The 18809-nt window shown below is 40.5% G+C and overlaps 1 protein-coding gene across 1 annotated transcript; it reads left to right on the top strand.

The window, feature by feature from the left end:
* Positions 1-2787: 2787 nt before the first annotated feature.
* LOC134361620 (intraflagellar transport protein 70A) lies at positions 2788-4785 on the top strand. Its single transcript, XM_063076639.1, has one exon. It carries the CDS (start codon positions 2788-2790, stop codon positions 4783-4785), a length of 1998 nt encoding a protein of 665 aa, XP_062932709.1.
* Positions 4786-18809: the final 14024 nt, after the last annotated feature.

The following is an 18809-nucleotide window of genomic DNA, read 5'->3' as shown; positions in this document are numbered from 1 at the left end:
AAATAGAATATGGAATTAGATCATCTCATATCTTGGCAGGCACAGCATAAGCATGCTAAGAACCAAACATCATGCTTTTAGCTCCTATACATTTTGCCTAAATGGAACTCTTCTATATGGTAAACATGTCTCCCTTTATGCCTCAAAATCCACCATGAGTCCAACACCATTTTCTCAAACCCTAATTCCTTTCTACAAGTCAATAAATCACTTTATTGCAACCACCAAATGCTTTCTTACTGCCTGAAATGGTACAATACACTTACTTTTGGATATATGCTCCAGGTTTTCAAGATTCTATTGCAAAGAAAATGATACTTTATGACATTTTATAACACTCCACCCTGTTTATTGCTTTCCAGAATTTCCATCATTAATTAAAGGGCCTTCTTTCACCTTCCCAGCCCTCCAAAAACCTAATCTATTCCCCAACTGCCTATAAGAGACTAAATAAGTCAGCCTATCACAGCAGCAGTGATGGTCATGCCAATTTCACAGTGTGATTTGTGCACTCATTTCATTTTGAATATGACCCTGCCCTCCATCTGTCTAAGCCGAATGTCCTGCTTTTTTCAAGCCAGACCTCTGGAGCACCATCACATGAAACAAGGAGGAAGACACAGACGGGTCTCCCTCCTGCCCTCTTCAGCTGCCACGCTCACAGATAAGTACTAACACAATGAGGAGAGCCCCAGCTGATGCCTGTAGCGATCAGAGAAATTTGGGGGAGAGCAGATAGTCCTTCTATTTTTCATTTTCAAGAAATATTTGAAGGCAAATGTTTTCATGATGCAAATACAACTCTGCAAAACAGAAAGACTAAAGATATAATGGGCAATTTCCTGTTTCTGTGTTGTCATCTTACCTTGGTTTAATAGCAACTTATCCAAGGTAACGGTCCATAGATAACAATTTAAAAATACTGATCCTAGGTTTTCAAAAGACAAGTGCCAAGCAGACATCCATAAGAATATGCACCCCCTCCCCCTCACCTTATTATTGAGCAGCACTAACCAGCCTTGCTCCACCCATATACCTCAATGGGTTTGAGATCCTAAAAATGTGCACTGGAAGAGCAGGTTGAAAGAAGCCTCAGAGTTGGGTTTTAGTGGTCTTCCTCACCTGCTTTCTGTGAGGATTTTGGGTGAGCCAAGACCCCATTCAACACCCCTGAAATGGGTGCAGTTGGTCCCTTTCTTGGTATTGATGCATTGGGAGGTTCCTTGTCTGGTCCCCCTGGGGAAGAAACAATTCTCAGCAAAGGAGAAGACTGAATAAGTACATAAAGTTAGTCATCTTATGATAGGAGCAATTACACACCTACTGAAGTCTCCTCCCAGCAATACTAAGTGACTAGGAGCTACATGACCCCCACTAGTCACTTCCTGACATCTGCTCACAGTTGCAATTGAACCCGGAAGTTCAAAGTCTGATGCCCACACCAAGTTAGTTGGTTGTTTTAACGGAGGGAAGAAGGTACTAATCTTCTCTCATACACACTTGGCACCCAAAACAGGGCCACCCTTACAGACTCACCTGTAGGAGATACTCCTACAGGGATTGGGATATTCATCAGTCACTATTTTCTATTGAACTTATCTGTTGAATATCACAGCTCAGCCACGACCTACCTAAGTCTTGAGCAACTTACTTAAACTCTTCTAGCCCACGGAACCCTTCATCTGTAATATGCAGATTATACAGTAATTATTAAGACTAGAGGTAATTACATAAACGGTCTATAATAGAGTGCCATACAATATAGTTGTTGTTGGCTCTAAATTTTATGTATAGAAAAGATTTATGGGAAACAATACTATTGAAGAGGCTGGTAAAGGACTTGCATTGGAGCCTAATTATATAGCAAAAATATACTTTTATTTGAACCGTGTTTATCTCAGGTGCTAGAAACCAGCGAAGATCACGGAACGCCAATGAATATCAAGGGAGACGGGAGGACATTGGAATGCTGTTGACAGGTAAAGATGGAGGACGGGGGTAGTGGTTACAGCCAAGTTTAAAGGTCAACACACGCTTGGCAGTATTAGTTGTTTACGAAAAGGAATGGCGGGAAAAACTGGGATCTAAAACTGCTCCTCTCCCAGCACCACTTAAGATTCACAGCACTTTTTCCTCTCCTCGACCTCTGGAAACTACCAAAACAAGGACTCCTGGCGTCAGCGCTATTCTGCTCTTAGAACGTGCACCCTCAGGGCAGCATAAAAAAGCACCTACGCTAATTCCAGGTCAATGCCAAGGAGATAACCCGCCTTTCCATCCATTTCCCTTCACTAAAACAACGCGAAACGACAGCATTCGTATGGACCACGCGGTGTACAACTCAAAATCACAAACGGCATCGGGCCTAAACCTTCCTCGGCCCCGCCACAGACCGACGTGAAACAACAGAAACAGCCAGAAACCCGGTCTTTCAAAAGCAGGCAGGCAGGCGACACCGCAGCCCCGACGACGCGGGCCGGTGCAGCAGAGACTACAAATCCCAGCATGCAGAGCGGCACGTCCCGAGCGGTGGCGAGGCTGAAGCGGGGCATGCAGGGACGTGGAGTTTCTGTCCGCGATCGGCCCCGAGGAGTCGCCCCTCCTCCCTGACTCCCGCCACTCCGCAGTCCGGAGACACAGAAGACCAAGCCGGAAACTGACAGACTCACTCCACGGATTCCTTTTTATTTCTGACGGGTTCCTTGCGCTGCAAAGTAACCTCAGGACACTCTTCCGTTTCCGGGTGTCCTGTTGCCGTGGTAACGAGCACGCACCGTCCTGGCGGTTATGGCGGGGCTGGGCGGCGCGCAGATCCCCGATGGGGAGTTCACCGCCGTCGTGTACCGGCTCATCCGGGATTCCCGCTACGCCGAGGCGGTGCAGCTGCTGGGCGGGGAGCTGCAGCGCAGCCCCAGGAGCCGCGCCGGCCTGTCGCTGCTGGGCTACTGCTACTACCGCCTGCAGGAGTTCGCGCTGGCGGCCGAGTGCTATGAGCAGCTGGGTCAGCTGCACCCCGAACTGGAGCAGTACCGCCTGTACCAGGCCCAGGCCCTGTACAAGGCCTGCCTCTATCCAGAGGCCACCCGGGTCGCCTTCCTCCTCCTAGACAACCCCGCCTACCACAGCCGGGTCCTCCGCCTGCAGGCTGCTATCAAGTACAGCGAGGGCGATCTGCCAGGGGCCAGGAGCCTGGTGGAGCAGATACTGAGTGGGGAAGGGGGAGAAGAAAGTGGGGGCGAGAACGATCTTGACGGCCAGGTTAACCTGGGTTGTTTGCTGTACAAGGAGGGACAGTACGAAGCTGCGTGTTCCAAGTTCTTTGCGGCCCTGCAGGCCTCGGGCTACCGGCCTGACCTTTCCTACAATCTGGCTCTGGCCTATTACAGTAGCCGGCAGTATGCCTCGGCCCTAAAGCATATCGCTGACATTATTGAGCATGGCATCCGCCAGCACCCAGAGCTAGGTGTGGGCATGACCACTGAGGGCATTGACGTTCGCAGTGTCGGTAACACCTTAGTCCTCCACCAGACTGCTTTGGTGGAAGCTTTCAACCTCAAGGCAGCCATAGAATACCAGCTGAGAAACTATGAGGTGGCCCAAGAAACCCTCACTGACATGCCACCTAGGGCAGAGGAAGAGTTGGACCCTGTGACCCTGCACAACCAGGCACTAATGAACATGGATGCCAGGCCTACAGAAGGCTTTGAAAAGCTACAGTTTTTGCTCCAGCAGAACCCCTTTCCCCCAGAGACTTTTGGCAACCTGCTGCTGCTCTACTGTAAGCATGAGTATTTTGACCTGGCAGCAGATGTCCTAGCAGAAAATGCCCATATGACTTACAAGTTCCTTACACCCTATCTCTATGACTTCTTGGATGCCGTGATCACTTGCCAGACAGCTCCTGAAGAGGCTTTCATTAAGCTTGATGGGCTAGCAGGGATGCTGACTGAGCAGCTCCGGAGACTGACCAAACAAGTGCAGGAAGCAAGACACAATAGAGACGAAGAAGCTGTCAAAAAGGCAGTAAATGAATATGATGACACCCTTGAGAAGTATATTCCCGTGTTGATGGCGCAGGCAAAAATCTACTGGAACCTGGAAAATTATTCGATGGTGGAAAAGATCTTCCGCAAATCTGTGGAATTCTGTAATGACCATGATGTGTGGAAGTTGAATGTGGCTCATGTTCTGTTCATGCAGGAAAACAAATACAAAGAAGCCATTGGTTTTTATGAGCCCATAGTCAAGAAGCATTACGATAACATCCTGAATGTCAGTGCTATTGTACTAGCTAACCTCTGTGTTTCATATATCATGACAAGTCAGAATGAAGAAGCTGAGGAGTTGATGAGGAAGATCGAAAAGGAGGAAGAGCAGCTCTCCTATGATGACCCAAATAAGAAGATCTATCACCTCTGCATTGTGAATTTGGTGATAGGAACACTTTATTGTGCTAAAGGAAATTATGACTTTGGTATTTCTCGAGTTATCAAAAGCCTGGAACCTTATAATAAAAAACTGGGAACTGATACCTGGTATTATGCCAAAAGATGCTTCCTGTCCTTATTAGAAAACATGTCAAAACACATGATAGTGCTTCGTGACAGTGTTATTCAAGAATGTGTCCAGTTTCTAGAACACTGTGAACTTTATGGCAGAAACATACCTGCTGTTATTGAACAACCCCTGGAAGAAGAAAGAATGCATATTGGAAAGAATACGGTCACATATGAATCTAGACAGTTGAAGGCTTTGATTTATGAGATTATAGGGTGGAATATGTAGTCATGGCTGATAATGACTATCGAAATGGCTTTATGAAAAGGCTTTTCTACCTATATTTCACACTCTTTTCATCTGTATCTTTATTCTTGTTTCATGTTGAACTTTGTACACTTAAAATTATGATACAAATATTATGTTTGAGCAACTTTTTCATTTAATTAAGAAGAGTAGGGACCATGCAGTGTAAGCTGAACCATTTCTGCTTTGCTTTAGCTAGTGTCAATCATCAGGTCTTGCCCTCAAGTAACAATTGCTAGAGTGCCGTCTTTGTATAAGCAAGTAACCCTAAATAGCAGTTGATATTTTAGCTTTGGGCTGTCTAAAAGAGTGTGGCATGAGCCAATGAACTGCTGCAGTGGGCATGTATGCATTCCTCAGATGACTGGTATGTAAATGATTGCTAGCCCAAGGCTGGATCATTTCTCCATCAGTCAATAAAGATAGGTCTATTTTACCATCTCAGAATAGACTGACCAATATGTTCATAACTGTATGTTTCCACAGCTTTTTAGTCCTTTAACTTTCTGGATCTCAACAAAGTCCAGTTTAGACCTTGGTCTGTACCCTTTTAGACACTAAAGAGGAAAGAATTTTTTTTCTTGTTTCTTTTCAAGTTACGAGGTTTGGTCAGTGACTTAATTTTTCTTCCATAATTTGGTTGATTGTTTGGTTCTTAAGTTTTATAATCAACGTTTCTCTTCATTTTCCATTTTTGATTTTCTAGAATTGATTGTGCCTCCTTGTGAATACTGAGAAATATTGTGTGAAAGCTTTCTAATATTTTTAGTATAGGGAAAACTAAGCACTGGACTGAGAATAAGAAAACTAAGGTTTAAGTTCCAGACCTTCTACAGTCTAGTTTTAGGCCTTGAATTCATTTAATCCTTGGGGTCTCACAATTATTTGAACTAGTAGATGCTCTTTACAATTACTTTTGGCTGTAACATCTGATTTTGTATAAGCCATATAGAAGAAAGTTGCCTTTCTTCTTTTATGACTTTAGTATATAAACAAGTCAGTCAGGAAATGAAATATATAATTGGATTTCAAATGAATGTTTTCCAGTATTTTAGCTTACAGTAAATGTTAGCCCCTAAGGTAAAATGTTTGTTATCTTATTGTTGGACGTTGTACTGATTACTACTCTGAAATTTGGATTTTTGCCTGTTTACTTGGAGTTTTTGGTTACAACTCTAGCTATAAATGTATATAAAGCAGTCCCTAGTTTCTGCTATGGCTGTGCATAAAGAATTTTGTAAATATTTCTCCTTTTAGTTTATGTGCTAATGTATGTATTTGTTGGGGAAGGGGAGATTTGCTATTTGCTATTTGGCTTCCCCAAAATGATAAGCTACTCTTCAGTTTAGTTTTATTGACAGGGTATTATGATGTGTATTTTTCCCCAATTATTTTTTAAGTAATTAGAGCCTCTCCTGCCCCTGAGGTGAAGGCCTCCAACTGCCAGTCTTCCAGAAATCTGTGAACAGAGGCACAGATGAAGTGAAGATGTAATGGAGATTTAGCTAAGTGATTACTTCACAACCCTCCTTGGATCCCCTTCATGTCCAAATTTCAATAGTTAATCAAATGTCTACTGCCATTAACAGAACAGAAATATGGATAACAGAGTTGAAGTAACAGATGCCAGATCTGGTTAAACTCACCAAATCCAATCAGTCCTTATACCCTTGTTTAATATAAGGAGAGGAGGTCGTGCAGACTTCCCACAAGGACAAAGCCACATAGAACAAGACAAATCTTCAGTTTATTATGCTTCCTTTTGGAGTGTTTTCTTTTCCTGTCTTCAAGGGGTCTGTTTAAGAGATACTGGTATTTATTGCTGCAGAATGTATTACAAGATAAGAAATGAAAATTTTATCTTCCTTACTAACCCCCTTTTTTCCCCCTTTTTTATCTTTTCCCTTTTGTCAATTATAGGGACACTTTTTTCTGATAGCTGGCAGTTGAAACCACAACCGGGTATAAAAGATGCATACCAACCTAGTTAAGTGTCAGGTGAGCTAGCGCTATAATTAACAAGGTGGCTTTAGAAACCCTTTAACATTTTTCAATAAAAAGTGATGCTCAAATTGGTAAAGCCAGAAAAAATTTTAAGGAACTCACCAAAAGCACTGTATTTATATAATTTGTAAATATAGTGGGTTTTATTTGTATATTTGCAGTAGCCCCATCTTTTTCTTTTAAATTCTTTGACTTCATAGAAAAACAGTGACTGAAATTTTAAAGACATGCAATATTTTTATTATTTAAAATGTTCTGTGACATTCGGAATTAAAAATACTCAACTCTAGAGGATACTTGAAAAATAGGGTGAGGCATTAGCTAGAAGATAATTCATTTATTAGCCATAGGCATAGTGTTTAATATTTTCTTGAGAAGTAAGTCTTTACAAGGCAATTTATACTTGAATCCACTATTAACTGAGTTTCTTTTGATTGTTTAATTAAATCAGTTCCCTTGGATTGGGACCAGATAGATTCTATTCAGCTGAAATCCTTTTCACAACATCATAATGTATATGAGGGTACTTCAGAAAGTCCATGGAAAGATTCTATTATCTTTTGATTCTATTTTTCCATGAACTTTTTGAAGTACCCTCATGTGTATTAGGAAAGTAATTGCCTTCACAGGGAAAAATTAAAAAATAGAGAATTCTATGTACATTTCTACTATGAAAGATAAGCATTTGTTTAAGTAAGACCTGCCAATAACTTGATCGCAAATATTTTCAGATGAACTAAGCTGAGCCCAAGTCCTTGTTCAAAAATGAAATTTGCACATGTTTAGAAAATTAAACACATCATTATCGATGACTGGATACCTTAGTTCAAAATAACAAATGGCTAAAATTGTACTGTGCAAATAGGGCCCTAGTAAGGTATGTAAGAAAGCATTTATTACTATTATTTTGTTTTCAATTATTTTATTAGGAGAGGCAAATGCTTAAAATAAAGGACACATTACTAAAAGTTTCACCAGCACTCATGGCAACTGCTATAAAGAGTATGTCCACAGAGAGCCCACAGACTCTTAAGGCCATGTTAAGACTCAGAAGTAAATTACTAGATGGTGAGTTTTTTTAGTCAGTCTCTTCCATAACAACCCAACCTCTTAGTCCCAGTTATTCCAAATTTGCCAAAGCCATATTGTATAGTTTATGTACTTCACATATGAAAAGAAGAATATATACTTTAGGGAAAACAAGATGTCTATTTCATTTTTAAGTCAGGAAGTACGACAGCAAGAGATGGTTACGTCCTAACATTGTAAAACAAAAGAAAGCTTCAGAAATCGAATCATAATATAAACACTTTGCTGAAAACCATTCTGTTAAAGGCAATTCCACATATGCTAAGGAGTGCCATTATGTCGTGTGTTTATAGAAAGACAAAACTTTTTTGTAGTTAATAAGGAATTTTGTTTCTAGATCTTTTGTTCTTGTATTGATTCATTACTATTAAACTGCTTTGACAAAATGCTAAGGAACAGAGGAGAGTTACATATGATTTGACCAAGATGCTGAAAGTCATTTCAGAAACTAAGGAGACTATTTTTCTGACAATGTACACAGGACTTATAATGAAATGACTGGCAAAATTACAAAATTATACTGGAAATAATCATGTGAAATAGAAAATGGGAAATCATAAATGCAATCGTTTAACACTGTAGATATGACTTATATAGATTTTTTTAATTACAAATTGGGTATTAAGAATGTATCTGCAAGTAGAGCCTGAACAATGAGGGCTTGTACTCGCTCCTCTCTTGAATCACAAAACTGAGGCTCAGGGAGATTAACATGACTTGCCCAAGATCACAGAGCCAAATAGTGGCAAAGCCAGGATGAGAATCCAGGGATTCTGGCTCGGTTCCCATGCTCTTTCCACTCCACCACATTCCTCCCCTTATGTTTTTTTCCAAAGCATTTCTTTTTCCAGAGCTATGACTTTCACCACTTCCATGCTGTTGATTATTTAAATGGTGGTTTAATATGCTTTTTCCAAAATACACTAAGTGAGCACATTCCTGGGCTGGCCTAAATTACACTACAATTTCCAAAAGTGTGCTGGAGGGGTCTTGAGCAGACACAGCATATTGTTTGCAGTAGGCACAGATTTAGCTGCGGTGCAACCCGGGTTGGGCACAAAGATTATTGACCCACCTGTTGTTTCATCACCTCTTTAAAAATCACTTTTTATGATCCTTCTTTAAGTTAGTGATTTTCTTCTCTCCATTACAGTTTCTAGCCACCAAACACGTAAAAAACAGCTGTCAGAAGGCTTCTCTGCACTTCAAGTGCAAAGGGCTGTGTATTTATTCAGAAATCACAGCAGAAAGCCAGCTGATTCCACAGCTATTTACAGAGTGTTACCAGAGACTTTTGGGGCTCCATAAAGTTTTGCTTTGACTTGCAAAGTCCATTAGAACCACACTCTTAAACACTTACCCTCTTCCAGGCAATCGATTACTCATTTTAGCTTAGGTTTGGGGAGGAAAATTAAAAGCAAGCCAAAAACAAAAACAGATTGAGTACCCATTATGTACCTTTTTCCCCACTTGGTATTAATAATTCTTAGTCCTCACTTTACATCAGAATCAGCTGGTAAACTTTTTAAAAAGTAGAGATGCTTGGGCCCTAATCTCTAAAGATTCTGTTTCAATTTATGGAGATGAGAGTAAGAGAAGGGGTAAGTTTTTAAAATGTTCCCCCCTAAGATGATTCTAATGTGTAGCCAAGATAGATAACTACTGTTGTGTACGAACACACTAGTGGCTATGTGGTTGCTGCACGCCAGTGTGGAGGGTGGGGTGCAACCTGTTTGAGAATAAAATGACCCTGATGCCCAAACTAAAGAAATTATAAAAAATGAATAAATGAAATAAATCAGAGGATCTGAATTTTTTAAGGCATTCAGACTGGGGTATTCTGGTTTATTCATATGCAGCTTTTTAACCAGTGAAATCTCTTTAAAAAAAATTTTTTTTAATATCATGCATTTAAGAATTCTTAAGAAATCTTTGACTTTCATAGAAGGAATATAAAAAAACCACTAAAGTAGCTAGAAGCTATGAAATTTGATAGTGGAAACTCTTTAAAGAGGGTTTCCAGAATTTAAAAGTATTTTGATACTTTTTTCCTTCAAAGACTCCTAAGTATCATTTACTATTGTAGGGAAGGAAAAATTTTCTTCTACCCTCTTAGGGTTATGTCTGGGGCTGACGTAAGACAGATTAACAGTAAAAAGCAGACAAATTTTATTTACACATAACATGGGAGTCCCCACAAGAAAAATGAAGATCCTAAGGTGCTAGCCCTAAGTGCTTATGTACCAGGATGAACAAAGAATGGCAATCATGGAAAAGTAACTAAGAAAATGAGTTAGTTTAACACAGTTTGTTTGTACAAATTTCTCTCAGCCTTGACTCCCTGTGTCTGGTGATAAGAATGTTTCTTTTCTCCTGGTATAAGGAGAGCATCTTTCACATGGGATTTTCACCTCCTGCTTTCAGGAAGAATAGGGGATATTGGAGTGCCCTTCTTGCACCTGTTGTTTTTCAAGTGCCTTTAGCTCAACATAATCAATATGCCAAAACAGTATATTTTGGAGTGGCATATCCTGAACTCCTTCTCTAAAGTCAAAAGTAACTCCATATGTGTATTATCATAACCATTCTTACAAATAGTTTGGTTGGCTTTGGATGCACCCAATTTGTTCTCCTAATACAGACCACATTCATCTGGTCTCCCTATGAATATGGATTCCCCCAAACCAGATTCCATTTCCATGTGTGCATTTATATATGCACATACATCTTTTAAAAATTTGCATTGAAAATATAACAATACTTATGGCAGTTTATAACCCAATATGAATTCCCACCCCCATGTTCCCCCCACCCCCTCAAATTGCTTGGCAGCACATTAGAATAAACTGGGAAGCTTTTAAAATTCTCATGCCCCAGTCTGCATCCCAAAACAATTAAAGCAGAATTTCGGGGGGTGAAATCCAGGTATCAGTATTTTTCTCAACTTTCAAAATCCAGCCAAGGTTGAGAACCACTGCTCTAAGTCAATCATTGTGATATCCCTTTCTATGACTAATTTACAAATTACAAAGCATGAGAGGAAGTCTTCCGGAAGGCTGCTGGAAAAGCTTCACCCCTTTAAAAAATAAAAAAGGAAATAAGAAAGAGTCCCTCTTCTTCCTCTGGGCATTGCCGATGTGATTCTGCTGACCATCTTATGACCATGACAGAAACTTGCCTAAGGATGAAGGTGACTTTGAAGATACCAAAGAAATAGAAAGAATTGAGTCCATTATGACACCTTTGGGCCACTGTATTACCTACCCTGGAGCCTGACCCATCTCTGAGTCTCCTGTAGAATGAAAATAATAAATTATTTTATTGTTTGAACTTTTTTGTTACTTGTATTTAAAAGCATCCTGAACACAGTCACTACTGACAAAGATTCTCTCTTCAACCAAACTCTACTCAGGCTCCTCTGAATTTTTCAAACAGGTCTTCACTTTTGAACTTCCACTTCTGTCTATGCATTGTTCAATTTTAATGAGAATCTTACTAAGTTGGTTTAGCTAGAATTCCCCTTTCTCTATGGCTGATCAATCTCAACATGTAATTGGGTTCCTCATCCTCCACCATCCCCCAGATGACATCTTACCACCCTGGTCTGCCTTCAGCAAGAATCTCATTAAGCTGAGTTAGCCAGAATCCCTGCCCCCTTACCTCTGACGTTTCCTCTTGGTAATTTTCCATCCACTGATCCCCACCCTGTTCCCTGGCCATAAATTCTCACTTGCCCATGTTGATTTGGAGTTGAGCCCAATCTCTCTCCCCTACTGCAAAATCCTATTGCAGTGGTCCCCGTACCTATGGAGACAGCTCCCTACCACCGCTTTGAATAAAGGATGCCTTACCATCTTTCACAAGTGTCATTGAATAATTTTTTCTATAGCACCATACACAGGCCATACATTTTGAGTGTTGTCAGGAGGTGACGAATCTCTACGTATATTCCCAAACATTCTGGTAATCCAGTCTTCCTCGAGACCCAGCAACACTCCTTAGGTTCAGGTAAGTAGTACGAAATTAAATGACCTTTGTAAAGACATTACCTGAAATGTTAACTTCATTAGTATTAACTGCTCATCCAGTCTTTTGAAATTACAACAGCTCCTCATGAGATTGGGTATTCCTTCATTTTCTTGGGAGAGCATTCACTTATGCAGAAGTAAACAGAGAATTAAATTGCCCTACCCAAAGGAACTAGCCTGAAGTCTAAAGCTTGCTCACTGCTTCTTGGCAAAACCACAAGATAAACACTAGTGCATATGGTGACTCATATGGAAAACATATTCCTCAATTTTAGAATTTCCTCCACATTCATGTAAGGTTGTTTCAGTAAAATCTCAATAATAATAGAAGGATAAAATGAAAATGAAAACAATGGCAGCATTTATTCCTGTATAGTAAACCTAAGTGTTAAAGTGAGGCAACCTCATCTTTTCTCTGGTGAAAAATGCTAATCTATGTATTGCACTATTTCAGCCTTGGCCCTTTCCAGCTATAAACCTGATTATAGGAAAAGCTTCATAAAAAATAAATACTTTAGTTCTTCCTAATAATTCCCCTTAGCACTGTATTCCACTTATCAGGCCCAACTTATTCTGAGTTGTTGGCTTACATCAGTTCTCTAAAAGAAGGACACAAGAAACTCAAATTCAAACCAGTTGGTCTATATCACATCAGGGGATTGGGACAGTTGATTTACTCACATAATCGTTTTAAACATTTACCAGGAAAAGTTCTAAGAATTTATTGTCTCCTCCTGCCATCTTTGGGCCTACAAAAAACAAAACAAAATCCTTCTATGAAATCTGAAACTCCAGTCACTGATTTCCTGGCTGATGTCATTTCCAAAGCACGGTGTAGCCCTGTGATAGTCGCAGTGGGGGTCTGCCTCTCTATGGGGTTTCCATCTGTTTGCCATCAGAAAGAACCTCTTTGGGGAGCCATGGTAAATGCAGAGCACCCATTCCTCCCCATGGGTCCCAGAGTCTTGTATTAGTCTTTTTAGAATCAACTGCTGTTAGGACTGAATGTGCTTCAATTCCTCCAGAATAAGAAGGTGTATAGAATTACATTGCTATAACTTTAGCTTTCATCCACGTTTGGCTTATCATAGGCTATTTTGTAAAAATTTTCCATATGATTCTGAAATGACTATGCAAATGTTACTGAAATGGAAATTCAGTTCCTGAAATCCTTTCCTTTGGGAGAAAAGTTTTCTGTATAACTTTATGTACTGCACTTATTATAAAACAGCTTGCATTTGAAGCAACTCTTTCTGAGCTCCTGAGATCCAAAGTTGATTAAAAATACAAAGATTCTGTGTCAAAAGGCTATTTATTCATTTCTTATTAAGGGTCAACAGATGATATAATGAGTTAAAGCAAAGAAAACAGATGATAATGACAAGAGATTTCAAAACTAATCTTTTGCAGATCAGCTTCGATACAGATAATCCACTCTAAAGAACTGGGGGATTCGCAGTGGTACCGAGTTATAACTAACTGGGAATTGAGTGCATTCATCCAGCAATAAATGCATTAATGGTTGTTTTTATTATCGAAGAAACAAAGCTTGAATTAATTACACAGGAATGTTTAACTAGGGAAAAGTTTTCATGAAGATCAGACTTTTTCTCCTCTTCATTCTTCCCTACTGGCCTTGCAGCTTTCACAGTGCCTGAATAAAAACAGACTCTCCATTATATTCCTCAAGGAATAATTTATTAAACGTGTTTTTATAAATTGGACTTTCTGTGTTTATGTGCCATTTCCTCAGAGAAGGCTGACTACAAGGATGAAGTAGAAATAATATCACTTTTCAATATTCCTCAAGCCCCAATTCCTAGAAAAGACAAGAATACAAAGGTCTTTTTATTCATCCTGTCAAATGCCAGTTTGTTTCTGAACGGTTTCCCCAAGTTCAGTATCAAATGAGGCACGGTCCCCAATGGGCAGCAGGGAGGGAAAGTTTTCCTCATCACACTGGGGAAAAGGAAATATGAACACTAAACCAAATGACCATAAAAGAATGGAAAGGGATGAAGGAAAACCTCAAGAAAGAGGATAAGGCATGAGAGAAAGGCCAGGTGACACAGGCAATAAGCATCTTGCCTTTAAAGAAACGATGAAATTATGACCACGACTTTTACATGACTTAAACACGAGGTATGTTACCATTGTGTTTTCTAAAGCATGTGGCGTGCCTGAGATAATTAACTGATATGAATTTAGTCGGGATGCAGAACACTATTTTTAATAGTCATGTATTTATTGTACTGTGCATGTGTGCACACATGTACACACACACACACATCTAACACTTGAAACCTGGAATTTCATGATTCTACTCCTTAGGATGAGGCTAAAATTAAAAATGGCTTTATTGAAAGAAATATTTTAAATAATAATACACATAGTACTTGGCTATGGCAAGAAGCATGTCGGTGAGACTTGAATGGCTACCGTTCAGGAAACTTTGGTTTAGGCCAATGGAACACAGAATCTCATGTGAGGGTGTCGGGAGAAACCTACCTGTCACTAAGCAAAAGTGCAATTTTTACCCATTACTGTTTCAGTAAGTATCCATCAAGGGTCTTCTGTTTTTAGAAAACTAACTCCACATTTTAATATAGAGATTTTCACCACCAAGATTGAAAATTGCCTCAGGAGAATGTTGCCTAACAAAGCTATGGGGAAAATTTTTTAAACTTTCTAGATTTTTGTTTTCTTATCTGAAAAGTTGATACTTATATATTTTTCACATTTCCTTACTTTCCTAATCTGTTCTGGTCCTATGATTTTTTTCCCCAGTTTCCCACAAACCTAGCAAGTTCTGCCTTTGCAGTAGGTGACAAATCCTTCCAGTAGAGGGGGCCTCGCTCTGCTTGAAAAGTCCTCTAAAGGGTTGAAACAATCCTTACTGGAAACAGGATCACTCTTCCACTTCTTGGCTTAACAGTCCCTCTCTTTTGTTTGAGTCAGAAATTTTAAAATGACACCACTAACCTGCGCATCAGTCTGGCAGCGATGTTCTGTCACATCAGTATGAGATCCAGCCTTAAGCTTTCTTAAGGATCTGTTTAGTCACTGCACAAAACATCTGATCGTTACCACATTTTTCATTGTGTGTGTGGTAATTCTGGGCTGACTAGGCAAGGGTCCAATTGTGTTCATTTTAGTTGGATTCAAAGTTTTAGAGTTGAAAATATCTTTAAGATCATCTGTTTTAACTCCCCCATTACACAAATGAAGGACAGAGAAAGAATTTAAGTCCCACAGAAAATTGCGAGTGTGAAAATGGGATTATTCAGCTTATGTGGAAAAGTCATTGACAGCTTGTTCTATCCCAACTGCCCCTGGGTGATGCGTGACATTGTGCAGGTCATTTAACCTCTGAGCCTCAGTTTCCCTTTCTATCAAACAAAGGCACCTGACCAGGTCATAGCCAGGATCACTTCAGCTCCTTTCTATCGGGCTCACCACCTCTAAATGATTACTGCTTTACCTTCTATTTGCAAGCAATTCTAAGGCCTCTCATTTGCTTTATTGTTCCTTCATCTTCAAGTTTATAAATGTGTTTTACCTTTATGAATATAGAAGAGATTAAAATTCAACTACACCAAAACAAAAAATTGTAACTCCATTATGAATGCAACAATCAGATAATCTAGGATGATAAAAGAATGTGAAAAAGTGAGAACAGTTGGAGTATTACGGTTATAGAATTATGAGTGATTTGTCTTTTTTTAAAAAGTTCATAACCATTGCATAATAAACATAATCCAAGAAGATGGAAAAGTCCAGGTAAAAGGCAAAATGGAGGTTAAGTATCCAACTGCAGCCGCTAGAGCTTTTAAGAGGTGGACCCAAAGCAATCAGCAGACCCAGGAGCACTCGCCTCCAGGCCGCTGCTCCCAGTGTGTGCTTCAGCCTTGCAATAAAGCTTCCCATTTTTCAGGATATTGAATTTGGGTTCAGGGAAAACCAGACATCATGTAATCACAGTTTGCAATTACAGTGCTATATCTAATAAAAGCCCACAAAACTTGCCAAAAAAATTTTTTTCCCAGAATCTCTTAAAGAGCTATGTGTTTGCTAAGAGAAGGGAAATGGGAAAGAAATCATGTGTAAGGGAAACATTTTCACAGAACCAAGGTGACTTCAGACCAGGCAGAGATATTAGCAGATGGCTTAAAATTGAACTCCTTTTTCAAGGGAACCCCCCCACCCCTTTTGAAGGAAAAGTAGGAAGGGGAACAGGGAATCAGTCAGCAGTGCAGAGTTGAAGAGAGCCTTGTTCAGACTGGATCCTGGGGAGGCCTACCCCACTGTCTTCTGCTTCTGCTGACATGCTGCTCTGTGGAGAGGGCAGAGATCTTTTTCTGATCTCTGTGTAAAAGTAATGATGTACCCTACACATTTGGATTATTGGAGACACAGAGCCAACATCATGGTGTGGACCTATGTAGCCACACAGGGCTTTACACACGAAAGGGCCCCCATGCTTGGTTTAATACTTTGCTGTCACTGTTTTGAAATTCTTAATTTATGAACTAGGGACCCCACATTTACATTTTGCAGTGGGATTTGAAAATTATGTAGCCGATATTGGCTGGACAATTTTGTGAGGCTGTTTATATTACTGCATAGATTTCTCACATTGCTGCTTTGTGGTTAACCCCTACAGCATGCTTAGCTGTGGCCCACTGTGAGCTGTCTGTGTCTTCCCATGTGTTCCATATTGCAGACTGTGGGCCTTTCCCGTGGGGATTACTCCTTTCTTCCCTTAGAAACTCCAGGTCGGAGCCTGTGTTGTGCACATACAGTCCAGCATGAATTCTGTCTCTTCTCCAAATGTCTGGAGTCCCATCTTCTTTCTTACCATGATTGCTCTAAGAAAGCACCACCCTTTTAGAATCAACATGAAAACGGTTGAGTCCTTCTGAAAACTTTGCCTGGGGCAAAGATCAGTGTAAGCTCTGCTACTCTGAGCATGCCACGTTTACCTTCATAAGGCCTTGTGCGTGGCAAACAGCAAAGAGGCCTCCAATGCTCGCTTTCATCTTGCTTAAACCTCTGTGTAATAGAGCTCCTTTAATATTCCAGCAATATTCCTCTTCTCCCAAGCCCCCTCCCAGGGCAGTGCAGAAAAGAAACTAAACACTGTCCTGCACAAAAACAGGGCTCATTGCCTCAAGAGGAGAAGAGAGGAAGAAGAGAGAGAAGAGGAAACAGCTTGCAATTTTGAGAAAATACTTTTCAATGTCAATTTCAACTGTACCAACTGAAAATTAATGTCATCATGGGATGAGACTGGCAGGCACAGCGTAAGAGGTACAGGAATGAGCACACCTGCAGCTCACCCTGGTAGAAATATTGAAAAATGAATCTGACCGATAGACTTCAGGCCCACTCTTCTCCATGCAATAAAAAGCCCCCTCCTTCTTACTATTTTGTAAGATTTGAACAGCAACAGACATCACTAACCATTTTGTAGAAGTTCCAGATGGCCTCTGCAAACCAAATGTCTGGGCATATTTGGGAGCAGAGTTTTCTTGAAGGAAGTACTGTGCACTTGAGGGCTGGTGAGCTAGTTGTGACCTAGGTTGGGAATGGGAATCCACAGGGGGTCTCCTTCCTGTGAGAAGGCCTATATCCTTAAACTGCATCCCCCTGAAGTTCAGGGCAAAGTGCATATTAGCTAAAATCCTTACTTTTCCTCTGCTATGTAGTTCTTTCCAAAACCAGGGCATTGGATAGATTCCAGGTGCAGGGTGTGAATCTCTGGTCCAGTGGAGGGACAGCACCTTGTTGAATGGATCAGGACTCAGAGGGCTCAAGACAGAAGGTAAAATCAAATAGGATCTTAGCCAGAGAATGGCCATCTTTGGGGTAAGAAGAAAATTTTGGTTAGCCATTAATTTGGGAACTGATAATCACCAAATCCTGAGGGTAGTAGAGGAAGTAGTAACAAACTGATTGTATGGCTGAAACTGCCCGGAGATGAAATCATTCCTCAGAAGGATACTTCTCAAAGGTTTATTTCTGTTTGTCTCCCATTGCACCCTCTTTTGTTGATTTACTTTAGATGTTGCCCGCCTACAATTAAGTATTAAAACTAAATTTTCTTATTTTTCTTACCTCCCTAATCAACTGCAAAGGAATTCCAAAAGAAAGGCAAAACACCCTAGCAGGTTAATAACTCACCTTGCTTAAAGAAAAATTGTAGCCACATTAGTTTGAGGGACAAGTTGGGTATATTTATGTTCCAGTGATGCTTGACTGAGGTTATTGTCTTTGAGCTCTCCCTAGGAGATAAGGACTCCAACCCCGAAATAACATCAAGGTCCTGAAGCTGACCAGTCCACCAACTGCAGACTCCATGACTACAAAGCACCCAGTCCATCATGGGACCATGACATCTGACTCAGACTCTCTGCTAATCCTGTGACCAGCCTCTCCCTTTGCCTGCAGGACAAAACACTTACCTCACCTTCCCACTTCTAACCCTTTATAACCCCCAAAACAGGCATTAGAAGGCAGCATGATTTTAGTCTCATCATCCCCCAGATGCCAATTATCTGAATAAACCTTCCAATCCTTGCTCCAACTTTTGGACTTTCAAGTCCCCTGTTTAGTGCAAGAGGGCAAGCCGAGCCTAGCTGCTGGTAACAAAATGAGCCTCTCTCCTTCCTCAGTCAGTGAGTTAGCTGCCCTCTGGAAAAAGAAAGGGCTGAGAGAGGACACTCAGGGAACCAAAAAAACTGGGCCACTGTTGTGGTCTGGTAGGGATACTGTACGGCTCTGTTCACCTTCAAAAAGTATTCTGTGGAAGGGGCAGTCTACATCAAGTCATCATTCAATTTCTAAAACACCAATGACCAAGATGGCCTCAGGGTGACTAACTTC

Source organism: Cynocephalus volans, chromosome 1, assembly GCF_027409185.1.
Source record: "Cynocephalus volans isolate mCynVol1 chromosome 1, mCynVol1.pri, whole genome shotgun sequence".
NCBI lineage: Eukaryota > Metazoa > Chordata > Mammalia > Dermoptera > Cynocephalidae > Cynocephalus > Cynocephalus volans.
Note: the sequence above shows the minus strand (reverse complement) of the source record. Positions and strands in the feature narration are given on the sequence as shown.